The sequence below is a fragment of the Triticum aestivum genome, chromosome 1D (genome assembly GCF_018294505.1).
Source record: "Triticum aestivum cultivar Chinese Spring chromosome 1D, IWGSC CS RefSeq v2.1, whole genome shotgun sequence".
Classification (NCBI taxonomy): domain Eukaryota; kingdom Viridiplantae; phylum Streptophyta; class Magnoliopsida; order Poales; family Poaceae; genus Triticum; species Triticum aestivum.
The window spans coordinates 58,654,887-58,682,026 of NC_057796.1; the positions used below are offsets into that span (position 1 = coordinate 58,654,887).

At 46.8% G+C, this 27,140-nt stretch overlaps 2 protein-coding genes across 3 annotated transcripts; both read right to left on the minus strand.

Annotated features, from left to right (window-relative positions):
* Positions 1 to 519: 519 nt before the first annotated feature.
* Positions 520 to 4,977, minus strand: LOC123180286 (uncharacterized). Of its 2 annotated transcripts, XM_044592279.1 has the most exons (7): positions 4,171 to 4,977; positions 3,585 to 3,666; positions 3,251 to 3,319; positions 3,065 to 3,136; positions 2,797 to 2,878; positions 2,641 to 2,689; positions 520 to 929 (listed from the first exon to the last, which is right to left on the minus strand). In XM_044592279.1, coding segments are annotated over exons 2-7 (348 nt in total). In that variant the 5' UTR covers positions 3,660 to 3,666; positions 4,171 to 4,977; the 3' UTR covers positions 520 to 928. The 2 variants fall into 2 exon arrangements, with proteins under 2 accessions (XP_044448214.1, XP_044448215.1); XM_044592280.1 differs by lacking the exon at positions 2,641 to 2,689 and having other exon boundaries at positions 4,171 to 4,945.
* Positions 4,978 to 5,640: 663 nt separating this feature from the next.
* Positions 5,641 to 11,176, minus strand: LOC123180285 (uncharacterized). Its single transcript, XM_044592277.1, has 5 exons — positions 10,152 to 11,176; positions 9,805 to 9,945; positions 6,419 to 7,330; positions 6,315 to 6,338; positions 5,641 to 6,208 (listed from the first exon to the last, which is right to left on the minus strand). Exons 1-5 carry the CDS (start codon positions 11,116 to 11,118, stop codon positions 6,123 to 6,125), a joined length of 2,130 nt encoding a protein of 709 aa, XP_044448212.1. The 5' UTR covers positions 11,119 to 11,176; the 3' UTR covers positions 5,641 to 6,122.
* Positions 11,177 to 27,140: the final 15,964 nt, after the last annotated feature.

Here is a 27,140-nt window from a genome sequence, read left to right on the forward strand (position 1 = left end):
TACAAAAAGAGTAAGAATACAAATAATGTTTCCAAAGATACAAAAAAAAGATCGAAAGCAGTGTAACCATAGGCAAATAGTCACAAAACCATCGAAAAGAAGTTCACCGTCAACCAGACTGACTAACCGAGAGTTTACACAGAGCAAGAAGGCAAAACAGGATACATCATAGCTTTTAACCATTTGAGCAAAGAACCAAGGTCGCTAGATTAGATGAATTCAAATAAACCTTTGGAACTAATTGTCAGAAACTAAGTCTGTTGCTCGTGTGCAAGGCTATCGAGGATACCTCGAGGATAACATGCACTGTTCTTCCATAGTATATTGCCTTGTCAATTCTTCACTGCTTCTTTCATCTCCAACCCATGGGCCATTTACCATAACTAGATAGGAAGTGCGGCTTGCCGCACCCCACCCGCAGCAGCCATAGCCAGCAGCCGGGTAAGGCATGATTTATATTTCATAAGTTAAGAAAAATAATGTCCAGGATACCAAAGTCTATTACATATCAGTAGTGCGTTTTTATAGGAAATGCAACATGATATACCAAAAGGAGGTTCAATACATTATACCAACAAACGTCACAACTAATTATTACTCTACCATCCAGATGATGAGTCACAGGAATAGGAAGTGTATGAACAATATAGCATAGCTTATATGTGCACAGTAAGTCACGCATGAAGCGAGTTTACATAACCAATACAACTCATTCAATCGGGACTATTGATTATGGAAGCACAGAAGTCGAGTTTGTAAAGTGCCCAATTCACCTGCAGAGAGGGGCAATCTCGGGCAAGCCCACATAGACCATTCCATCTACATGGTAGAGATCAGGTGCACAATGTAAGAATGCCTGATGGTGTGGGGCTCGCCTCTATAACCCAACATACTTGACCTCCCTCCAACAGCCTCTTGAGTTCACCAATCTACAACAAAACCAGCCCCATAAGAGCACATAATCACACCAAATGGCAAGGTAAGTATTCCCTGGCAAGTACTGGACCAGAAAACTCTGACTGGAGCTACATGATATTAGATGCAACTTTTCATCTCAACCATATGCGAATACTGATGGAAGATGCAGTACTTATTAGGCACATGTAGAATGAGGTATCAAAAGAGCAAGTGGTACAGAAAAGAAGTGAACACAACATGATAAAAGAGGGCAAAGTGTTATGGCAGACCTTTTATTTTCAAAGAGTTGATGAGCTGGAGACCATATAATTTTGAAGGTCTAACCAACTGTGCATACCATGGTTTCATGGTTGGAATTCTCTAAGCATTATAAGTGTGGTCAATATAAAATTGTAGAGCACTTGCAACCAAGAAAAACATGTAAACATGACCCAAACAATATAAAAGTAGATCCGACCTCACCAATTGAATCTCAAACCCTGGTAACATTCTTAAAACAATAAATCGTTTACAATATATTGCAATTTGAACCACTAATTGTTTCGAACATTAGGCAATTTCTTAGAGCACTCCCATATCAATTTGAATCACTAATTTATGTTGTGTGATGGGAGACACTGATTTAGAAGATATAACAATGTTTGATTTGAAATCATATATGCTAAGGCATCACATCAACACAAGTAAGGCCTGGGCAGTTTCTACTTGGTTCCAATGCTCAAAACTCTCACACAATAAACAACACAATGCTTGTTAGCAGCTAAAGGCTCTCCCGAAAAGAAGGAAAAAAAACATTGCTACATGATCTTACATTCATAGGCATCATATGCATGTGCAGAGTATCTTATAAGTTGTACAAAACAAACAACAACACACTACAGTAGATACGCATGCGCAATGAGACCCCAAGCTATAGGACCGGTAGCTTGGTTTAAGTTACTTTGAGGAAAAAGACATCCGGTTCTTCGCCTCAAAATGATTTGCCTGTATGAATATCAAAATATGGTTCTGAAACCATGGTACTTAACTGGTTAGTACGTTTTATCATCATATTAATTCAGTTGCTCTGAGAATGCAAAAGGGTAACTAATAACTGGAAGAACCATATATTCGGCTTCCGCCATGTCAATGTTTAATTGATTGGGCCATATACAAGCCTTTTACCACGCCTGTTCCTTTATTTTGCTTCAGGGTAGACAGGAATGCCATAAACGTGTGCGTAGCACTGTTAGCTAAGGAAGGGAAACAGAGGCTAGGCGTGGTATTTATCAGCGATTCCGGTATCTAAACCAGAAATCCATAATATCTGTAAGACCAAATCAACTAAACCGCATGTCCGCATGTGTATTATTTAACCATGCGGAAGTTTCTTTTAAAAATGCACTTTCAACAAAATAATTAATGGACCATCACACGTACTGATCGTTATCAGAATCAGAAATTCCGACAGACTTCACCAAGGTGCAGCTAGGAGGATCAGAAAGTCCAACAGAAAGATCACCCGGATATAAAATCGAAAGGTCTTGGACAGCAGCAATAGTTCAATCATAAACTGAGCTATTTATGATTGAAACTGCAATCTAACTATTCTGATATGATGGCAGTCAAAACTAAATTACTATTAGTCAATCATGAACTATATGCACTACATAGATACCCTGAGAATGTACATACAGGTGCGACAGATTGGTAATATAATAAGGTGAGGAAGAAACATGCTACCAAGTCCGTGGCAGCCTGCATTGTAACATGATCACCTCACTGTCCATCTCTAGTTGGTTCAGTAATAAGCATAGAAATGTAAGGACAGTTCATCCTTCCACTCTAATTGATAAATATTTACTGGTAAATAAATAGTGAAAAGGAGCAGGCACTGACTTTGGCATCTTCTTAAGATATTCTCTGTAATCCATAGGGACATATCCAGTATATACCTCATGATGAGCCAATGAGATCCAAGCTGTGAATGAAAATACACTAATGTGAGAACAAAGGATCTGACAAGGATTTTTTTTCATCTTCTCCGGTAACAACAGAAAAAAGATACACCCAATTCTTGTAGACGTATATATCTAGCAATTAAAATCATTCTTACGGTTACTGTGAGAAGGACCCTGATAAAAGTAGCCACTTTGATAATACTAACCTGCTTCACCAGCTGTTGCCGTACAAATATACGGTGTTCAGGAGTTCGGTAAAATTGAACAAACGCCCAAAACTGTTTAAAATGGAGATTTGGAAAGAGGTAAGTACTTGCAGAGTAAGTTTTGTACTGAATACCAAACATGCTATTCTCAAAATGTAAACAGAAAATCAAATCCCATAAATAAACCTGACAATTGCCGTCTCCGTTGAATTTTGAGCTCAACCAAGCCGTACAACACCAACCTAAGTAAGAGATCTATATTGGAATAAAATGACAAACAATCAGAAAAACCTAACACATAGCACAGAAAATTGTGTGCAGATTTATGAGACAAATTATATTTACTGATGCTTAAAACAACTATATATTCACTCAAATGATGTTCAGTACAGTATCATCAAAAAGGTATTAGTAACAGGTTCATAAGACTAATGCCGGAAGACATGCAAGTGAACGAGTTTCTTGATCATCGATGGGCGGGACCGACAAATGTGGCTGGTTCAAGTAGGAGGGAGCTTACACCGGCATTCTCAGGAGGCGTGAAGCAGCTGCTAGGTGCGCCCAAGCACCGGAAAGGCAAGGAATCATCAACCATGGTTTCCCTTGTGCCACAAATGAAACAAAAAAAATCCGTAAATACTTCTGTTGCAAAGAGACTGTATCTACATTAGTATATGTGCAGATGACTATTTCCTTATATCACATCATATCAACTCAATCCAATAATTTCAAATCCAAATGATGTGAGGCACACCATTGTTTACGACAGAAGTTTAAATCATTCCCTTACTTTGAAAGAATTTAGTTATCATTAAAAACACTTCTCAAAAATCTGAAGCTCGCCCTCGTCTATTGTATTATCTATCCCTCATATCCACTTGTATATTATTTATCCCAGCACATGTTACATCAATGAATATCAGTCATCGAGATAACTTCAGTACCAATAAAGTTCAAATAGACAAATTCAGCACCTAAATGATAGATATAAGTTCAGATTGTTTAATGAACCTTTACATTGCACTTTTTATCCCTAGGTAAAATGAAACATCTGTACGAAGTAGACTCTCTTCATCGGATATAAGCAAGTGACACAAGAATCTGACCTTGCAGATACTTGCTATGGTCAAGTGGATCTGAAGATTACACAGTTTGTCATCACCTCATATAGTCTTGATCCAACTGCTGGTGTACCTCGTCACCTTCGAGCCAGTACCCACCAGGCGGCGACCTGCAAGCCAATACATGGAAAAAACAGAGGTCAGAGAGAGGGGGGGGGGGGTCAACCTAATGAAGTGGAGACGGAGGCCAAAGTTGGAGGCGGCAGAGCACTGGCCATGGCCACCGCATGACGTAGAAGGCCAGCGTCGATCTTGCAGAACAGACAACATGTGCTGCACAATGGATCCAAAGCTGCCATGAGCCGCTCACTGACGAGGGAAAGAGGGCCGAGCAGATGCAGGAGCTGCAGCCTCCGCTTCTCCAGGCGATGGGGACGCGCGAGCTCAACGGGGGAGCAGCGACGCGGAGTAGCTGCGGCGGCGAGCCGTGCTCCTCCCGATGAGCACCGAGATGGCGAGGAGGAGGAGGCGATGCGACGGCGCGAGGGCGAGCGGAAGCGACGACTCAAGGGCGAGCAGAGGCGGCGATGCGGCAGGGAGCGGAGGCAGCGGCGCGGCAGGGAGTGGAGGCTGGTGGTTAGGGTTAGGGTTTGGAGAGGAGATCGAGAGAGGCAGAGCCGAGCTGAGAAGCGCGTGCGCTGGAGGAGGCGACGTTCTCTCCACAGGAGTGGCTACCTTTTATACACTTGTACGGGAAATGATGGAAATGCCTTCGGTGGCCACCCAATTTTACAGGCGGTGGCGCGAATGTTGCTACACTATTTGTTACTATTCATTGTAGCAGTAACCGGATTCGATCCAATGGCCCAATTCATCCGAAGGAGAGATCGTATGGTCCAAAACGCATCAAAAATCCGATCCGACGGCCAACAGTCGCTGAGCTCTGAGAACGCTCATGTTCTCCCAACTAACATATATCAGGATACCATTCCTCTCAAATTCCTTGGCTGATACATTATCTAACATGCTCTTTTTGGGTACCAAAAGGCCTTCCAATGTCAACTCTACTTGTCTCATGGTCGGACGATCCTCTGCTCTTAATTGTACACATGCCTTAGCAAGCGCAGTGACTTCTTCCACTTCTTTGCCTCCTTCATCAATAACTTGTTGGTCTAGTATTTGTGACAAATTGCCTTCAGTAAGCAAAGCAGAAAAATGTGCAACAAGGCCTTCACCATCCAACGAAATGTATGCAAATGGCTTTTTTTGGTCAACAGCTCTATAAGAATGACACCAAAACTATAAACGTCACTCTTCTCTGTGAGCCTTTGTGTATAAAAGTACATGGGGTCCAAATATCCGATTGTACCTTGCACCATTGTTGTTACTCCTGACCTATCCACGGGAATGTATCTTGAAGCACCAAAATCAGCCACCTTTGCCGTCAGAGTATCATCGAGAAGTATGTTAACAGACTTGATATCTCTGTGGATGATAGGTATTGAAGCCGTAGAGTGAAGATATGCTAGAGATTTAGCTGTTTCAGTTGCTATCTGCAACCTATCATCCAACGACAAAGATCTTGGCCCCTCAACGTGAAGATGTTCATAGAGGGTACCATTGGATATGAACTCATAAACCAACAAGGGCACTTCGGTTTCAAGGCAGCAACCATATAGTTTTACTACATTTCTATGGTTGATCTGTGATAGGATGGCAACCTCATTAATGAACTCATCAATCTCCTTCTGAACCACTTTTTTGGTTTCTTGATGGCCACAACATGGAGGTCCGATAAGATCCCTTTGTAAACCATGCCATGCCCTCCGCCACCAAGCTCACGTGTTTTATCAAAATTGTTTGTGGCCTTCTCAATCTCTTCCAAGGTTATAACCATTCTTTCCGCAATATCGGCTCTTTGAGATACCAACTGTTGCAACAACTGTCCACGATTCTTCAAGAAGAAATGCCGCTTCAACATTTGTGCCCGCCGATGTTTAATTTTCTTTGAAATGAAAAGTGCAATGAAGAACGAAAGTATGACGACAGCCCCAATAGCAACCCCCATAGTTTATGTATATACCTGAAAATACATACATATTGCTGCTCATCAATCATTTTCTCCGGTCTGCATGTAAATACAGGTGAAGAGAGAAGAGTGAATTTGTTCAAGTTAAAGTGTTGCTCACCTGTACTTAAGGACTTCCGGTCACCTGGGAGGAAGAAACAAAAAATGGTAAATTAGCATGCTGGCATATATACATGAGATAGTACAAGATGGAGAATATGTTACCTTTGCATCCCTCTTTTTTGTAGGGGTTGCCGACGTAGCCATTGCTGCACTGGCACAAATAGCCTCTTCTCCCACGTTTGCAATCGCTGTGCTTGCTCTTGCAGAGACTGTTGGCTACCTCCGCGGGACAAGTCGCCATTGGATGCTGCAACTTGGCGTCGGCCGCCCGCCCAGGCAAGCCTTGCACGACCTCCCATTCTAAAATAACGGGGACATGCAGCTCAGATCTCAATCCTCTACGGTGGTGCTGAAAGTCTCGGGCCAGCATGTCGGAGACCTGCCGCTGGTCGAACCACCCCTCCGCCGCGGTCAGCATGGCCGCAGGCGGCGAAATTTTGCCCTGCGTTGCCTGGTTCTCGTCGATTCTGTCGATTATCCACCCTCCGGCCGTGTTGTAGTTCGCGGATATGGAGATGCGCGCCTGGCAGCAGCCGATGCCATAGCAGTACCTGTCGCTGCCGCCAAACCGTACCTGCCTCGAGGTGTACGTACTGCCAGTTGAGCTGTTGACGGGGCAGAAGGAGGTGCAACCGGCGATGGTGGTCATGTCCTCGTCGTCAATCAGAAACGCCTGAACGTTGCACCCTACGAGAATGAGCTCGTTGCCGGTGGTCGACAGTGAGTAGGGCGTGTCTCCACGACCCGTGAAGACACGCTCAAACATGCCACTAGCACGGGAAAACCTGCTGGTCGTTAATGTGCTCGCACCGTCGACGAGGACGATCACTGTGTTGTCTAGGAGGGAGATCTTCTGGACACGGAAGAGGTCACGCTGGCTGTCGAGGAACAGCCGCGGCGGGTTGCTGCTGTGGTCGCAGGTGAGGTTGAACCCTGGCCAGTAGCAACCAACCGGGCCAATTCCAAACGGAAATGGCGCGTCCACGTCCCCGCATGAATGGCTGCACCTACCAGCTGCAAAAAGGTGTATACCGTTGCCCTGTTATTACTGTAGTTAGAAAAGGTTGCCGACGCTCACACACTACCACGCTCTCTAGCATATACTCCCTCCGTTCCTAAATACTGGTTTTTCTAAGCATTTCAAATGAATATCACATACGGATGTATATAGACATATTTTAGAGTGTAGATTCACTCATTTTACTCCGTATGTAGTCACTTGTTGAAATGCCTAGAAAGACAAGTATTTAGGAACGGAGGGAGTACTAGTCAGCTCCAGTAGGTATTGGATCCAGCCCAATTGGCCAGGGTGTCCAATAGTAGAACTGTTCGTAAAAAAAATATACTTTTCTAAAGATTTTTTGCTGTGATATAAAGTTATTGGAAAATTCCAACACGGCCCACCGTGTCCGCCACTAGTCAAGCTCCGTTCTGAACTAGATTGCATATCAATTGAAATTAAACCTTATACAATTAGACACCTTTGAGGGGAACAAATATCAGGACCCACATACCAGATAAATATCATCAGTCCATCATAGAATATATTTTCATATCGTATCTATGTGCTATTGTGTATGTTCGTACAATATAAAACTTGGTCAAACTTTACTTTTCTGACTTAAGAACTATTGTGTAATATATTTTGGATTACATCTGCATATCTCACAGGGAAGAAATCTACAATGTTTCAGTGTGTGACCTTACGCTTAGAACATGTTCCTATTTCAAATAAGAAATATATATATACTGTGTCTACAATAGATTGCCACAAAACTTGTTTGGGCTCGCTATGCTTTTAACGGTTTAAAATTTATCAAAAAAAATATGAAATAAATACTGGAGCATCTCTCTAATGTAATAAGATGATCGAAAAGAGGGATTGTGAAAATATGCATTTATGTGTCCTCAGCAAAAAAAAACAAGCATTTCAGCTCACTGCGACATAAATATATACTGAACTACTTGTTTTCTTTTTCCAGGACACATGAAGTTGTATTTTTCAATCGCTCCGTTGGATCATTTTATATTATAGGTGTGTTATTTCAGTATTTTTTCAGGATTTTTGGAAACTTTTACACCGTCAAAAACCTTAACTAGTTTTGTGGCAAGTTATGATAGAAAATCCTACTCCGATATATCTACGACCCACAAATTGGCATGGCATATTTGTTGTCAAAGTTTTATAGGCGGACCACCTTGTTTTGAAACCTAGATCCGCCACTGCATGGTAGCGTTGCCTATAGGGATCGCCGAAGTGGACCAACCCAAGAAACAGTTTTGGGAAGCTTCTAGCAGCAGGGTCACGGAACCTTCCATCCAGTTTTGGAAAGGTTCCACACGGCTTTTTTCTCAATTCTTTTTTGTGCTTTTCTCTATCGGTTTTTCATTTTTTAAGTTTTTATTTTTTTATTTTTCAACAAATCTGCTGTTTATGAATACATGTTGAACATTTTTGTATGCATAATGAATATTTCTTAGATACACATTGAAAATTTACCTGAATACGTGTTGATCTTTGTAAAATACACATTGAACATTTTTTAAATACATAATGAACATTTTTAAACACACATTGAGCATTTTTCAAAACTTTCATGAAAATTTAAAAACAATTGTTGAGTGTTATAACTTTTTAAATGCCATATGTTACTTGTTTGGGTTATGATATCTTTTGAAACTGCAAGAACAATTTCTTTTTTTTCATGAACACTTTTTAGAATGTCATGAAACATATTTTAAAGGCACAAACATTCTTTTAATGGTATGGAAATTTTTAAAAATTTACATAAACAAACATTATGTTTTCATGAACATTTTTAATGACACATAGCTTTTATGAATGATATTTTTCTTTTTAAAATTGCAGAATTTTTTTTACATTTCATGAACATTTTTATAGCACGGTGAACATTTATCAAAATATAACTATTTTTTCTGAAATATATATTTTCGGAATATTTCAAAATATAGAAATTAGAAAGGAAAACAAAAAGGAAAAAGAAACGTACGAAACAAACAACGTAGCACTATTTGGCTGGCTCACTAGACACTTTGCTTGATAAACATGGTTGTTGGTTTCGCACGAAGCGAGGCATAGATGAATGGATTAACGAACCTGGATGTAGTTTTTACTTATAGTGTTCTTTGTACTGTCTTAACACATGATGAATGGATTAGAAGTTTTTCCGGCATAAAAAGATTGGATGGGTAAATTCTAGGGAGTGTCCACATCCTGCGTGGCAAATTTTGTAATGAGCGATTGTAAGCATGTTTATAATCAATATATGGATGTGGTTCTATAAAAACTTTGCTAAAATTGAACATTTGTGAAATCTAGTTTTAGGCTCGTTTTTTTTGTTGAATCTACGTTGTCTTATTCTGTTAAGATTTGCAAAAAAATATTGTGTAATACTCCGGAAAAATAGCAAGGCCGTAAAACTGAAGTGAAAACAAAATGGACCTAATGTTAAGCGTGGCTCATTTACCTGCACGGGAAGCGACGCAGCCCCCGGGCACGGAAGAGTCACCATGGGTTCCAGCCGGGCACGGGCACTCGTATGATCCTGCAGTGTTCGTACAAACGCCGTAGCACCTGATCGCGTCTTCCTCCTTGCAGTCGTCGACGTCTACACAGAGCCGATCAACACGTGCAACCCAAATTCAAACTCGTCTCATTCGCAAAAATAAATACATAATAATAATAAAATCAGACTTGTCTCAGATCGTGGAAGTTTAGAAAGTAATCCAGATTTTTAATGGAAAAGGGTTGGAAGAACAAAGTAATCTAGATCGAAATCAAATCAAATTAATGGTGCAAAATAAAAGGATGAACCTGTGCAGCCGCCGGCGACGTAGGGATTGCCCTGGTAACCACTCTCGCAGAGGCAACTATATCCTTTTGAACCCTTGGAGCAGACGCTGTCGTTGCTCCTGCACACGCTCCTAGCTGCGTTCTCGGGGCACACCTCCGGGGTCGCGTTGCTGTCGGGCTCCACGCCATGGCCGACGACCTGCCACCATAACGAAACTGGAACCGCCATAGCGTCCTGCGACGGCGCCCGGCTCGTCTGCAAAAGCTCGTCGGATACACTGGGCTGCTTGAACCACCCCTTCGTCGCGACAAACACGCGCGCCGGCAGCCTCTCCAGGTCCGTGGTGCGATTCCCGCCAAAGTAATCTAGCTGGACACCGTAGGAAAGCTTCGACGCGGCCTCCACCGGCTGGTCGACGATGTCCGCCTGGCAGCAGCCTATGGTAGTGCACAGCATCCCGCCTTGGAGCCTGGAAGGCACGTACGTGACTGGTTCATGACCGGCTCCGCAGAGCGAGGAGCAGCTGCTGATGGTGGCACCACCGCCGTCTTTGAGTGTCGCCCGCACGTTGCAGCCTGTCAGGACGAGCTCGCTGTCAGATGACAGCATATAGAGTCCGTCGTCCCTGATACCCCCGACAAACCAGCCACTGCCGTTGGCGTCGGTTTTTATCTCGCCGGTGTGTGTGACGGACAGCATGGAATTTGCGAAGTCGATATCTTGGACTTGGAGGCTTCCGTCGCCGAACAGCAGCCGCGGAGTCTCGCCGGTGCGGTCGCAGGTGAGGTTGAACCCTGGCCAGTAGCAACTGGGGGAACCCATGCCAAAGGGGTACGGCACCTTCATGTCGCCGCAGGCGGTGTCGCAGCCGGGCATCCCTATCGCCTCCTCTGGTTTAACCACCGCCCCGGCCAAGAGCGGCCGCGACGTCAGCAGCATCAGCGCCGCCGCCATCACTACCGGCGAGATGGTTATGAGCGGCGCCATGGGTTGTGTTGGTTGATCGATCGAGGCTGGCTATGTTCCTAGGTAGCTGAGCTCCCTGGAGTGCCCATCAGTGCCAGGCAGCGTCGGTCTGTCCGGCTTATAAGGTTGTTGCCGCTCCGGCCACCGGAACGCGCGCGGGCAGCTGCTAGCTAGCCTTGAGACCTCACCTACCGTGTCCGCGTGCCTGCACTGAAAAACCGAAAACAAACAGCATGATTAACTTTGCATGATCAGAGTGAGCGTCATTAATTAAGTGTGTACCAGCTGGAAAGTTAACTTTGCACCGGTACAACGTTAATTAAGAAGCGAGATGGATGACTTCGAGCAGTATAGTCAGGATCACAACGTATATTGTACTCACGGGTTGCAATGCCTGACTAGTTCCTCGGAGCTAGCGCGTGCCAAGAGTCTACTACATTGGCACACGCCGAAAAAGAACCGCGTGGCATCAAACACGTTCTTGTAAAGCAGCATACCGATCACACGGAGAACCAAGCATGGGAACTGCCCTGGCAAGAGCATCTCCAATAAAAGATATAAATTTAAAGATGTAAAAGCAGGAGATGTAAAATTTACATCTTTAAAAAATTCTTTTTACATCTTTAAAAAATGGTCAACTCCAATAGATGATTTAAAACGGTGATGCAAACGGGGAACTCCAATAGTAGGTGATGCAAATGAAGATGTAAATTGGAGATGGGCCGGTTGGCTGCTGTATAGTATGAAGATCATCGGAGGAGGAATCGTGCATGTAACGAGCTCATCTATAATATGAAGATCACCGTAAACTATATCATCACAGCCGTCGAGAAGACTCAAGGTTTCCACAGTTTTTACCTTTGGGGAATTTTGTCAAACACCTCGCGAGCGAGGTGGAAGGATTCGGCCGGCGATGGAATGGGCAGCCGTTCGGTGGCAGCTCGCCCAATCGACAGCGGCAGTGGCACAGGAGATAGCTGCGGCCCTGCAGAAGGCGGTCGGAGCTCGGTGGTGCGGGCGGGGCGGCTTCGCGCGGCCGGAATCGTGGCGGAGACGGGCGGCCTTCAGACGTGCGGCTAGCCGCACCTTCCCTAGCTCCAGCGGTGCTTGGAGGCTAGGAACAAGGGCAACTCTCCCACGACCGCGTCGTCGAAGCCATGGGGACAGCGAGCTCCGGTGATACTAGGATTTAAACCGGCAGCTTATTTCAATTCGGCGTTCGCGGGGGCCAGCCGCCGCTTTTCCGGCGACGCGGACGGCAGGGGACAGGTGCGTGGAGTCGCTGTCGGTGTCAAAACCGGCAGATCTCGGGTAGGGGGTCCCGAACTGTGCGTCTAAGGATCGAAGGTAACAGGAGACAGGGACACGGTGTTTACCCAGGTTCGGGCCCTTTTAATGGAGGTAATACCCTACTTCCTGCTTGATTAACTTTGATGAGTATAGGGGCTACAAAAGTTGATCTACCTCGAGATCGTAATGGCTAAACCCTAGATGTCTAGCCTGTATGATTATGATCGCCTCTACGGACTAAACCCTCTGGTTTATATAGACACCGGAGGGGCCTAGGGTTGTACAGAGTCGGTTTACAGAGAAATGAATCTTCATATCCAAACGCCAAGCTTGCTATCCACGCAAAGGAGAGTCCCATCCGGACACGGGGGAAAGCCTTCTATCTTGTATCTTCACGGCCCATCGGTCCAGCCCACGTCACATAGCCCGGACGCCCGAGGACCCTCTAATCCAGGACTCCCTCAGTAGCCCCTGAACCTGGCTTCAAGGACGATGTGTCCGGCGCGCAGGTTATCTTCGGCATTGCAAGGCGGGTTCCTCCTCCGAATACTCCAAAGTGATCTTCCAAAAGAAAGAACTATATCCGGCTCTGTCGATCAGTTACCGCCCACAACCGAAAGGGCATAATACTTAATCAAAAAACATGGCATGCCTTTACTGACAGTTTAACTGGTAAGACGTGACGTCTGGCCGCTTCATTATTTCGAATCGTTTTTTCGACCTTCCGTTTCACGTTTCGAGACGCATCCTCCGGTGACACGTCTTGTCAAAGCAGAGATCGTGTCCCCTTATTACGGGATTTTCATCAATGAGGGCTTGGGTAATCCAACCGTGCCATCCGCACGACCCCTTGGGAATAGGTATTGAGATACCGACGATCGAATCTCGGGCAAGTAACATACCGATGACAAAGGGAACAACATATGCTGTTATGCGGTTTGACCAATAAAGATCTTCGTAGAATATGTAGGAACCAATATGAACATCCAGGTTCCGCTAGTGGTTATTGACTGGAGACATTTCTCGGTCATGTCTACATAGTTCTCGAACCCGTAGGGTCCGCACGCTTAAAGTTCTGTGACGATCGGTATTATGAGTTTTTGTGTTTTGATGTACCGAAGGTAGTTCGGAGTCCCGTATATGATCACGGACAAGACGAGGAGTCTTGAAATGGTCGAGACGTAAAGATCGATATATTGGACGACTATGTTTGGACACCGGAAGTGCTTCGGGAGGTTTCGGACATATGCCGGAGTACCGGGGGGTTACCGGAACCCCCTGGGGAGTTTATTGGGCCTATTGGGCCCTAGCGAAAGAAGAGGAGGGGCGGCCAGGGCAGCCGCGCGCCCCCTCCCCCTCTAGTCCGAATTGTACAAGGAGGGGGGGCGGCACCCCCTTTCCTTCTCTTCCTCTCTCCCTTCCCTCTCCTCTCCTACTCCTATTTGGAAGGGGGAGTCCTACTCCCGGTGGGAGTAGGACTCCTCATGGGGCGCGCCATAGGGGGCCGGCCCCTCCCCCTCGTCCACTCCTTTATATACGGGGAGGGAGGCACCCCTTGGAGACACAACAATTGATCATTGATCTCTTAGCCGTGTGTGGTGCCCCCCTCCACCATAATCCACCTCGGTCATATCGTAGTGGTGCTTAGGCGAAGCCCTGCGTCGGTAACTTCATCAACACCATCACCACGCCATCGTGCTGATGAAGCTCTTCCCGGAAGCTCTACTGGATCGTGCGGGACGTCACCGAGCTGAACGTGTGTTGAACGCGGAGGTGCCGTCCGTTCGGTACTGAAGATCGGTCGATCGTGAAGACGTACGACTACATCAACCGCGTTGTCATAACGCCTCCACTTACGGTCTATGAGGGTACGTAGACGACACTATCCCCTCTCGTTGCTATGCATCACCATGATCTTGCGTGTGCGTAGGAATTTTTTTGAAATTACTACGTTCCCCAACATCGGGAGGGGGTCAATCTTCATCAACATCTTCACTAGCACCATCTCCTCTCAAACCCTAGTTCATCTCTTGTATCCGATCTTTGTCTCAAAACCTCAGATTGGTACCTGTGGGTTGCTAGTAGTGTTGATTACTCCTTGTAGTTGATGCTACACTACTGCGGGATGCTGCTAATGCGACACTACGATCAGAGACCCTTCAAGAAACTGTGTGCGATGCAATAATCGCAAACGGTGCTGTATGAAAACCGTCAAAAAAGGTGCAAAATGTTTGCCATGGAGGATGCATCAAACACGGTTCAGATTTTAGTTGCGTGTGCGATGCAGGGCATACGGTTCAATTCAATCAACCGTTCACGATGAGGAGGAACAAAAGAAACAGGCATACAGATGAAGGTGTGTGCGATGTACAACATACGGTTCACTCGGATGAACTGTTTGTGATTAGGCAACACAAAAGAAACGGTCAGCAAGATCAAAGGTGTGTGCGATATACGGCATGCGGTTCATTCGGATGAACTATTTGCGTTGAGACATGAGAACAGAAACGGTTCAAATGAACAAGATGTGTGTGATACGAGGCAAACAGGTCTGTAATCAGAAACGTGTGCTAAGACCGATAAGAACACAGACGGTTATTGCTAACAAGTCGTGTGTGTTGTGAGCAAACGATTGCTAGTATACAATTATGAGTGATTGATGAAAACATCACCGACGGGTTCCATTGTTTAGTCCATGTGCGATGTGATTTTCTTTGTCCGCACACCATCTACGCTCTGTCTACAGAGCATCAACATATATACTCAGCATTGCATAACCAAATTAACCATACAATTACACAAGTGACTACACACATAACATTTGCACACACCAAAGTAAGCAATTACATGCATACTAAAGTAGGAGAAACGAGGATCTAATCATCTACTTATTGTTGCGACGACGCTTGCCATTGCTCTGCTTCCGGCTGGATCCCTGGCCGTTTTGGGGAAGGAGGCACTTCCTCATGTCAACGATCCGCCTTGTACATGTCGTAGCTCGTGTACGCCTCCTTGGCCGCGTACACGACGTGAGCTTTGTCGAGTTTCTCCATCCAGGCCGAGTGCCAGGCACGCTTGTCCTTGTTGCACGAATCCTTCATGTCTCTGTAGTAGGGGTCGATGATGGCCTCGGCGAGGTGAACCAGTGAGTCCTTCTCATGCTCCTTGCTGCCCCAGATCTTGTATTGGCCCTGGATGTCGACAAGATTCTGGCAGGCGATGCCCGAACTCTCGAGCGCCTTTACATCGTTGGTGATGTCCACCGTAGCGAACATGTAGTGGGGGCTGTTGACAAACCTGGCGAAACGCTCGCAAGGCCTTGTGGCCAGGCAGTAGTGGTAGACGAGGACGTGGTGGCGCACGCACATCTGGGCGACGGCGACCTTGGGACGAGACCCGGCACGAGCGCGGGTGTACTCGAGGTCGAACCCGACCACCTTGTACTTCTCCTCGGCAAGCAACAACTCCATGATGTGGATGGAGTGCTCCACCCAGACCGGATCGTTGGTGTACACCACCGAGAGGTCCATGAACCTTCTGTGGGTGTCCACCACGGCACGCATGGTGAACTGCTGCTCGTCGTCGGCAGCCGCTCGGAGCGCCATTGGAGCCGCGCAGGATACCCTCTAAGAATTTCTCGTGGTGGGTGTGCTTCTTGCAATGGTGGGGCGCGATCGAAAGGTTGAAGAGACACAAGGGTAGGTTAAATGGCCGCTGTAATAAATGGGGGCCGGCCGGCCTGTAATCGTCACGTCTTGTCACGGCGTTCATAGCGGAGGATTCCAGAATCCAGTGCACGCTTGACAACACCGCACCCCAGGCGTGGGCTCGAAGAGGCGCCAAATGTATCGTCGGTGAGCCTGTTCCCGCACTACCGCGCTGTTTACCGCGCAAGCTTCCCGCCCGGCTAGTTTGGCCACGCGTCGGCTAGAAGAGGGACAAATCATGGGGTTTATTGGCAAAAAGCTTTGTAAAAACGAAGTGTGTGGAATGACTTCGGTCATAAGTTTACCCTTGGGTGATGAGGTCAAAGTTACACAGAAGGGTGATGATGGACACTCGAGTGCGATAATTAATTCTGCGCTCTACAATGCACACGGTGGAAGAAACCAACTGTGTGCAATAATGTCGAAGATCGCAGTCGAGTTAGCTATACAGATCGTGTGCTGTGAGATCGACAAGGTAAACTGATTCGAGAATGGTTAATAAAATCTAAGACCATTGCATATTAAGGTCAAAATAGTGCTAGCAATATACGAGTCTCATACGATGCCATTTCAACGATTGTACCACAAAAGCTCGAAATGTTACAAGGTTCAAATTCCAGAGTTATATGGCTCAAATTCGAAGATTACAAGGTTCAAACTGATATTAGAAATGAAATTCAGCTCATCAGCTGCAAACGCTCGCGCTGATGCGCTGAACATGGATATCAGAGAGGTTCAAACTAATATCACCGCTTCTAAGTCTGGCTTCGAAACCTCACAATTTTTGCAAAGGGGTCAGCCACTGAGAAGTCATGTATGGGGTTGACCCGATGACTTCCGATTACTCTGTCATCTGAAGTTCCAAAATGAAATTCAGCATTTTTGGAGCCTACTCCATTCTGCCGCAGGCGCCGGCGCTGATCAACAGACCATTCATTTTTGCGAAATAAATGTAGGGCAAACCTCATTTCCTTCAGCACCCTTGCTCTGAGAACAAAGAACCTGGCGAATATAATCTCCGGTAAGGTCCCTCGGTAGGAGTTCAAAGTAATTTCTGAGAGATGCAGATCTAGGCATTCGACGTGATTGTTATATTGTATCACATTATCCACCACTGGGCCTAATCTTATCTGCAAAAGAAGAAAACGTGTTAGTGCCTACATGCAGTTTTGAACATTACTACAGGCCTAGCTATTTGGTTTGCAGGATTTGTAAAATGCACTAACATGCCATCTTCGATCTGACATGATTAACATGGGCATTTGATTACATTCTAGAAAAATGTAGCCTTCTTCACAAGAGGTTGGAGTGGATGAAAAGTTCCCTAAGAAAACTAGTACAGATGAATCCAAAGGAGAAATGCTTATTGATTGTAACCATATGGATCAAGCAACCAATATGGGGGGGGCATGTATGTACTGAAATCCTCCAAAAGAACCTTCAGAAATCGTAGTACATTGTCATTGTAAACTTGGAAAAAGGTGTCACAAATTGAACTCCCTTATGGTTAACATTTAACAGGAAAGGAACATCACCTCGATATATAGCTTCTCCAGGCACGGAAAGCATCTCAGGAAACTGACAACTTGCTCCAGGTCGGGCCCGATAGATTCTAGTGCCAAGACCTTCACTGTGCGCAGTTTCGGGGTCAAGCTTGTCGGAATCATTTTCTGAATGACAGACGAACAAACATCTTCAAAATTAGAAATAATGTTAATTTGTAGAAGGAGAGGTAGAAGGCGGCTGTTGTACCTGAACGGGTGTGGATCCAATAACAAGTTCGGAGTATTTGTCAGACGAGTAGCCCACCACTGTCAATTTCGGCGCAGAAATGACATTGATTCTTGTTGGACCTTCTTGATCAACTACAAGTAATCTCTCAAGTGCAGGTGTGTCCTGGATGACCATACCGTGGTCCACCTTTTGTGATGTCTTCCTGCCGCACCAGCAACACACATAAATAGTCCGGAGAGTCATGGAGGTGATGTGGAAGGTACTCAACCCATTGATCGCCTGAAGACGAAGGTACTCGAGTGCAGTACAGCCACGGAGCAGGCGCTCCATGTCACCCTTTGAGAGGCAGACGGCGACGAGCTCGAGGTGCTTCAGTCGTGGTAGAATAAGAGCGGGCGCGTCATTAAGGGGCGGGAAATGGCAGTTCCTGAACTTGGCGACGCGCAGCGTGGGCGCGAGGCGGAGTGCGGACGTTGGCAGCGACCGCATATGCCCATCATCAAAAGTGAGCTCCTCGAGCTGATCTAGGGCGGGGGATCGGAACCAGTCGTCAAGCTTGGCTCGGTCCTTGCCGTTGGAACGGAACTTGCCCATTCTAAGGCCTTTGGTTGGGCCAAGGTGACTGCCGAGGATCTTGGAGAACGCATCCAAGCTTTTGCGATAGCCATGGCAGAGCTCGTGGGTGTCGATGAGGTCGAGAGGGCTGGAGTTCCATAGGGGGCGCCACCGCCGGGAAAGGAGGGTTGTCCGCGCCCCATATTTGATTGGGAGGAGGGAGATGATGACTCTCAACATATCATCGGGGAGGCTGCTGATTAAGTCTAGGCCTGCTGGAGTCGCTTGCGGTTCTAGCTCGCCCCGCCTCCGCTTGTTGGCAGCCCCGTTCTCCACCTCCGGAGTCTCCTTGTCAGCGGCGCTTTCTGATAGAAATGGGAGTACAGGGAATATTTAGTTAAAACAGGGCAATAGAAAAGTGTATTGGTAACTAGAAGTTATTAGGTAGGAATATAGTAAGAAAGGGAATAACAATTGGTTGCTTAAATACTACACAATTCATTTGACATTGCTGGGTAAGTCAACATATGCAGATAGTTGAAAAGAAAACTTACTTCGAACAAAGTCTGGACGGATGATTTTGTCGGGGAAGTTAGCATATATCTCATGACCAGGCCCTTCTATGTGCAGTGCAATTTTAGTGCCAGCTTTCAGTACATAAAACTTTGCAATTTCATTCCAAAAGCCAGTGCCAAAATAGGAGTCACCACGTTCATCAAGTCTTACAGTAGCAACGATTGTAAATCCATGGTTTGTGTGCAGTATGACATTCGTGGAGCCTTGATGTATGTAAAGGGAAAAATTGTGCACTACATAATCTGTTGCATAGCGAGGGATGTCCTGCAGAAAATGGTAGGATTGTTAAAGAAAATATGGTAACATGCAAATATGGGCCCAAATTGAAAGAACTGTACAACAGTTGAAATCGAAGGACAAAAGTCTATAATTAAACAGATAGGGTAAACATGATGTCATGGAAATATGAGAGTAATCGAAAGAACAATACATCATTAATTTGCCTAATATAGAAAGAAGAGGGGGAAAATCCCCTTTGACGTATATGGTGCATGTGGCACCTTTTATCCAAATGTAGCAATATTTAGAATATGTTCAGGAAAGTAGGCCATGCCAACCGATTTAGGGTGAGATTGAACATACCGCGCGCGTCCTCAAGTTATCTGGTACGATGAGATGGAATCTCTGGCGGCGGTCGCCAAGTCCTGAAGTGTCGGCGCACTGTACATTCTATGAATGAAAGAAAACCCTCAAATCAGCTCGAATAAAAATGAATTCACGGCGATTTCCGCCGGGTGATTAAAGGAGGCAGATGAACTGGGATAAGAGATGAGATAATATCTCGTTAAATTAGTTACCTTGTCGTCCATGAGAAAGAACCCTCAGTACGGCAGATTCCCCAACCGAGCGGAGCTGGGTCGACCGCGAGCAGCGTCGAGAAAGTCGATGGCGATAGGCGGCGGCAAGCGGAAGTGGCGAAATGCGGTGGGCTTTGCCGGCAGCCTGGCGGCGGCGGCAGGCGTCGAGCTAAGTGTTTACCGCCGCGATAGGCGGTGCCATGGCATAGACGCGGAGGAGCTTGTGCAGGTGTGAATGGGGAACGTACCGGAGGGGCCGAGGGGGTGGCGGGCGGGGTGAGGGTTTTTGTGACGTGGGGATGGTGAGGGTTTTCTTTTTTCTTTTTTGAATTGGGTGGTGAGGGTTTTCTGTCCCACAAAGAATTTTGGGGGCGACGGTTTGCTAGAGCGAACCGTGTGTGATTGACGCAGCAGGCAAAATGATAGTCATTGCACACGGTTCCAATTTTGGGAACCGTGTGTGATTGACGTACTACCTCCGTCCTGGTTTATTGGTCCCCCGTTGTAATTTTTACCAAAATTTGGCGAAATATTTAACATACTCAGACATAGATAATAAGCGTACACGTACATAAGCATAGTTCAACCATAAGTACATAGTTCAACCGTCATTAAGCATACTCAAGCGTACATAGTTCGATCCATCCCACATCTCATCTCACATGCGGCCGGCACGATCCTGAAGCTTCTCCAGGTACTCGGCGTACGCGCCGTGCGCCACCCTGCGAGAATACTTCTGCTTGAAGGAGCCAACGGCCCGTCCTCTTGCATGCGCCAGAACACTTAGATACGCGTCATGAATCTTGTGGTTGCAAAATGGGCATCCATAGCCGTCGTTCCAGGTCCTAATACGCCTGTTATGCATTCCCGCATAAAGCTCCCTCAGGATTCGCCTCTTGTACCTCCTCTGGGCATCTTCATCCTCGCTGTCCACATCGTCAGACAGCACCTATACAAATAGTAAAACAAATTTGGCATCAAATCACTGATTACATGCCGTGAAGTAGGATTAGGAATTTATGGCTATTTATTTATACATATCCAGAGATTATGGTTCGATTTTTAAGCACAGTCGTCTATGTACAGACCAATCTTGAAGAAAATAATGGCACAAACATATGTAGGTCATTCAAAATCAATTGTCAAGTCCTGGCTAGGAATTATTAGCACGAACACTAACCCTATTCGGATTACTAGCAGAAATTATTTGCACAGATGAAACAACTAATCACTTATCACCTGTACCATTCAAACAATCAATACACTACACGGATCTAACGAAACTTACTCAAATTTCATGGATTGGGAGAACATAACCACATGATTTCTATTCCAAAAAGGGGGAGGCAGGAGTAACCAGAGAAACCCTATGATCTATTTGACACATAAATGGGTACAGATGACTAGCCAGCTGTCCGTCGTCATCAGAGTCGTCGCCGGAGTGGTTGTCGGAGTCATCGCCGAAGTGGTCGTCTGAGTCGGTGTGGAACTCCGCCTCCGGCTGTGGAAGCTCGACGTCGTCGACGACGTCAGGGTGTAGCGATAACTCGCTGGCGGTGACGGCAACCTCTGTCTCCATCTCCACGCCGTGCTCCGGTGCTTTAGCAGCCCCGGCGTCGCCACTCCCTTCGATGGGGCGCTTCGGCGGCATCCTCATACACTGACGGCTTTGAGGAGTGAGAGCGGCGTCGAGGATGCAAGCGGAGAGAGAGGATTGTCTGTGCGTAGCGAGGATGGGGGGTGCGGCCACTCGGGCGCACCATTAATATGGAGTAGTGGGAGTTGTGGGAGAGAGGCGGGCGGCGGTCAAACCGATGGCTCGCCTCCCGATGAGCCTGCGCATCGGACTGCTGGCATGCCTACCAAAGTTTCACACAGCTACTCGCACGCCTCCCAATGACACTGCGTAGTGAGCACGCCTCCGTCAATTCACACACCTGCACGCACGCCTCCCCGTCTGCCTGCGCGGTAGACTGCTCGCATGCGTCCCGTCAACTCACGCCTGCTCGCACACCACACGGGTCGTGCGACGGCACGTATATTGTTTTTCTATTTGGATGATTAATGCTGCCGCTTTATTGCTTAACCGAAGCATGGCACGTATCCATTGTTGGTCTAACGCTCACGGTTCAAATAAATAATCTGTTTGGGATATTAGTTCCCAATTATTAATAATCTCCTGTCTGTAATTATATAAAGATTACATCAAAACTGGTCTCAAATTTGACAAAAAAGTACAATGCCACTTTGTATTGGTGTCCATATGACACACGATAAGTTTCATGAACTTCAAATAAGTTTTGGATGTACTAGAATTTAAAAATCAAGATTCTCAATGTTTGAAATTTGTTGCACGGGGAGTAAACATGCACCCAGTGAGACACATGTGTTTTTGCAATCCATTTAGGTGCAGTCACGTGTGGATGTAGCTCAACTTTGATTTTTGCACATTATACCCATAGAAAATCAATCAATCAATGTACTAAAACGTCTTAATGATCTCTGTGATTTTTTGGAAATTAAAACGTCCCTCCTTTGGTAACATGTATGTTCACTGCGGGATAATTAATTTAACATACATCATAGTTGCGGTGGATTCGCGGTGTTTGTGTGGGTGTGTGCGTCTGGGGGTGGCGGGTGGCTCGCAGTACACTACGAGTTGTGAGCCACCGTGTGGGTTGGCCGTTTTGTTAGGCAGGCTGGTGCCACATCAGAGTCGTGAAATCGTTATTTAAAACATTACACAACCCTTTCATACATAAATGTTTTGGCCACATGCAGTCGATGGTTGTCCTACACGACACTCGATACTCGCGTGTGACGCTTTCTGTGGGCCCGCGAGGTCGTCGTCCATCACTTTGACGAACAGCCGGCAGTGAGGTTAATTTGACCAGCAAGGTAGAATATTTTTTGTTTGTGTTATGGTGGTATATAGTACGCGTCGAAGAGGTGGGAGGGGACTAGCATATATACTATACGTATGCGTCCGTGAACAAGTACACCTCACTCAGTGTCGGGACTTTTTGGTTACCGAGGCACGTGCCACATCAAAATTGTGAAATTGGTTATTCAAACATCACACAACACCTTTTTGGGCCACATGCATATATATCCTAGCTAGGACACTCACGTGTGACGCTTCCATCTGTGGGCCCACGAGGCCATCGTCGATGCATGCATGCATCACTTTGACCTACATCGGGAGAGGTTAATTAATTTCACCATCGATGAGGATTCTTTTGGGTTGTACATATATTACGGCAGGAGCATATAGTATGCGGTGAAGAGGGGGGAAGGGGACCATCATATGTAGTATGCTTGATATGAACCTCGCTCTGTGTGGGTGCATGGTTTACGGTTTTTGAGGCATGTGGCACATCAAAGTTGTGCATTTTGGGTATTCAACATATATATGTTTGGCCCACATGCAAAGCGGTGGTGGTTGTCCTCTCGCACCCACTTAAGCGGTTATCAGCGATATCGATGCTTTCCATCTGTGGGCCCACTTGGTCCATCACTTCTTTTTGCCCGACAACAAGAGAGGTTAATTTGACTTAGGAGGGGATTATTATTTTTTCTCTGGGATGACATGCATGATACACTTTGAGCACACACACATGCATGTGTACGCATGAATCCCTCCCATCGAGTCGAAGTGGCTAGTACAACGACACCATCATGAACCGATCTCGCTATGTGTGGGGAGCTAGTGTACGATTTTTGACACACGCGCCAGATCAATGTTGTGTATTCAAACATGCATGCACGCATCACCTCCATACATATGCATGTAGTGGTTGCCTTCAAACGATACACTCCCTCGCGTGGTTATCGGCGACAAGCCTATATATTCGTGGGCCCGCGTGGACATCCATGATCACCTTGACCAACAACAAGATAGGTTACCATGGCGGATTCTTCATTTGGTTCGTGTTATCGTAGTATAGGTCATGGTGAGATTCAGACCTAATTAAGTTTGAGCACATATACTATGCATGCATGCATATATGAATCCCTGTCGTTGACTTGAAGTGTGGTGTAACATACATATGCATTGTCAACCTAACCCTCACTCAGTGTGGGGATTTCTAGTTCGAAATCACGGTGCCACATCAAAGTTGTTCATTGTTACTCAAAAACACACCTCTCCATACATATTTTTGGGCCACACGCATGCAGTGGTTGTCTTCGGGGACTAGCTACTTGCATGATTATTGGCGAGCTAGCCCATCTGCGGGGTCGCATGGACGGCCATCACTTTGACCAACAATAAGAGAGAGGTTGTACGACCAAGGTGGATTATTCTGGGTCCATTTTACGATCCATCTTGGTGAGATATATGCCTCTCTGGCCCGCCGACTGAAAGTGTGTGTGTGTGTGTGGGGGGGGGGTGCTACATCGCACTTTGCTAGGTGAACCTCTGTTGGGGGGGCATGCATTCATAGCTTAATTAGGATTCCCTTCGTGGCGACACGAGGGGGGTGGGGGGCTGCGAGCTACTTCGCACTTTGCTAGGTGAACCTCGGTTGGGGGGGAGGGGGCATGCTCATAGCTTAGGATTCCCTTCGTGCCGACACGAGGGGGGGCTGCTAGCTACTTCGCACTTTGCTAGGTGAACCTCGGTTGGGGGGGGACATGTGCATTCATAGCTTAGGATTCCCTTTGTGCCGACACGAGGGAGGGGTGGCTGCTAGCTACTTCGCACTTTGCTAGGGTGAACCTCGGTTGGGGGGGGAGGGCATGCATTCATAGCCTAGGATTCCCTTCGTGCCGACACGAGGGAGGGGGTCTGCTAGCTACTTCGCACTTTGCTAGGTGAACCTGGTTGGGGGGGGGCATATGCATTCATAGCTTAGGATTCCCTTCGTGCCGGCACAAGGGAGGGGTGGCTGCTAGCTACTTTGCACTTTGCTAGGGTGAACCTCGGTTGGGGGGGGGCATGCATTCATAGCTTAGCTAGGATTCCCTTCATGCCGACAAGAGGGAGGGGGCTGCTAGCTACTTCGCACTTTGCTAGGTGAACCTCGGTTGAGGGGGCATGCATTCATAGCTTAGGAATCCCTTCGTGCTGACATGAGGGAGGGGGGCTGCTAGCTCGACTTCACACTTTGCTAGGTGAACCTCGGTTGGGGGGCATGCATTCATAGCTTAGGATTCCCTTCGTGCCGACACGAGGGAGGGGGGCTGCTAGCTACTTCGCACTTTGCTACGGTGAACCTCGGTTGGGGGGGGGCATGCATTCATATATAGCTTAGGACTCCTTTTGTGCCGACATGAGGGAGGAGGGGGGCTGCTAGCTACTTCGCACTTTTCTAGGTGAACCTCGGTTGAGGGGGAGGGGGCATGCATTCATAGCTTAGGATTCCCTTCGTGCCGACACGAGGGAGGGTGGGGGCAAGCAATACCGTGCACTTTGCGAGAGAGGTGCCACATCGAAGTTGCATTTGGTATTTGAAAATGAAACCACCCTTTTGATACATAAATTTGGTCCACATGCAAGTGTGTTCGTGTTCTGACCCTCTCCCACGTCATTTTTCGCCAAATTTATGAACATTAGACAAGTTGGATGACGCAACAGACATGGTTCACTCAAACTAACCGTGTGCCACGCCGGTGCACCTGTCACGCACACATCCGCACAGTACATTGGGCTCCACGAGGCTCCCCCTCTCAAAAATATCTGCCCGCCTCGAGGGTTTTTCTGTTTCATAACACACGGTTGTTATCTCCGGACCCTGTGCGATGTTTCTTGTTCCAAATCCCGCCTGCATCAAAAATATCTGCCCCCCTCGAGGGTTTTTCTTTTTCATAACAAACGGTTGTTATCTCCGGACCGTGTGCGATGCACTATCATCAAAATTTTCAATAGCCCAGCATTTCACTCCCACGTTTGACTCCCGCGTAGTAAAATTTTCAGTACCCGCGTCATTTCCTCAAACACCCCCCTCCACACACACACACACACACACACACCAAAACCTCCTCGGGCGTGCGTGCGCGCGCACACACACACACACACACCCTCCCTCACTCGAAACCCTAGCAAAGTCCCTGCCGCCACCGCCGCAAGGCCTCCATTGTCAACATCTGCTGGTTTGCCCGTGCAGCTTACCCACCGATCTCCATACCCAGGCCGCCCCGAGTTTCTTAGATGACGCCTGCCAAACGCCCCCTTTCCCACAGATCCCCATCCCCATCCCCATCCCCCACTCCAGAGCGTCGCAGCCTAAGCCCGGCTACGCTTCCCATGGAGCTCGAGGAGCGACTGGCCCAAAAGAGGTGTATAGCGGTCTCTTCGCCCGACGTCGCCGAGGAAGCTGACGACCATTACTGGCGGCAGGCGCTCAAGCAGCGGGCTAGAGTATGCGGGAATGTCTCGTTAGCCGGCTACGACATTGAGGTCATCGACAGCGACGCCCTGAGGCGGGCTGTGTCACGGGTTAAGTGGCCCACACCCAACCCCTCGGGTTCAACCGCCGTCGATCTCATCCATGGCCCCGCCACTGATCTCCTCTGGCTCGCTGTCAACAATTTGCCATTCTACATCGCCATCGAGCCCCTTTTGTCATTTCTGAAGGACACGTTCTACGACACTGGCTTGGGATCCACAGCTTCCAAGTCAGACCTCATCGACGGCGACCACGAGGAGGGCACCCTCTCCGGCTCTTCCAAGGGGAAAGAGCCCATCTGCTCTTCCAAGGGGAAAGCGCCCGTGTGCGACACCAGGGAGGGCATCCTACAGCCGTGCTCTTCCAAGGGGAAGGAGCCCATCTGCGACAACATGGAGCGCATCCAGGGTCCGTGCTCTTCCCACGGGAACGAGCCCATTTGTGACAAGTGAGGAAACCCATGATTTGTTTATTTCAGTTGTTCACAATGTGATGCTCTATATGTGCAATTATTTACAGTGCAATACATTTCATCATTCCAGTTTTAAACATACCGATAGGGATGCATATATTTGCTTGCTGTTATGCCTGTTATAGCTAGCATATGTCTCTTTTAAAGTTTTTTGATTGTTCGTTGTTTGTAGTTAGCATATGTTCAGTTTCAAATGCTATCTTTGGTTGTTCGTAGTATGCCTTGTTTATTCCAGTTATTCACAACGTGATGTTCTATATGTGCAAGTATGAACTGTGCAGTTCAATTTCATCAGTACCAGTTTCAACAATACCACTATGAATGACTACATTTGGTTGTTGCATCTTGTAGTTAACACGCCTTTCCATTTTTATTTAACCATAACCAGTGTACTTAGACTGGCACAATACCAGTTTAAATGACCATGTTTGCTTGTTGTTAAATGTTAGGCCTGTTGCAGTTAGCACACCTTTCCACTTGTTTTGCTTTACTAGCGTGCTTAAACCTGCACACTGAAGCTATC

Bases quoted from the DNA above. Each gene is read 5' to 3' on its own strand.
- LOC123180286 (XM_044592279.1), bottom strand. From the start codon at position 3,659: ATGGTTGATGATTCCTTGCCTTTCCGGTGCTTGGGCGCACCTAGCAGC. The intron at 3,320-3,584 runs GTAAGCTCCCTC...ATTCCAATATAG, and splicing joins CGCCTCCTGAGAATGCCGGT to ATCTCTTACTTAGGTTGGTG. The intron at 2,690-2,796 runs GTCAGTGCCTGC...TGAACCAACTAG, and splicing joins TATCTTAAGAAGATGCCAAA to AGATGGACAGTGAGGTGATC.
- LOC123180285 (XM_044592277.1), bottom strand. From the start codon at position 11,118: ATGGCGCCGCTCATAACCATCTCGCCGGTAGTGATGGCGGCGGCGCTG. The intron at 9,946-10,151 runs GTTCATCCTTTT...GGCTCTGTGTAG, and splicing joins CGTCGCCGGCGGCTGCACAG to ACGTCGACGACTGCAAGGAG. The intron at 7,331-9,804 runs GTAAATGAGCCA...ACCTTTTTGCAG, and splicing joins CTGCGTCGCTTCCCGTGCAG to CTGGTAGGTGCAGCCATTCA.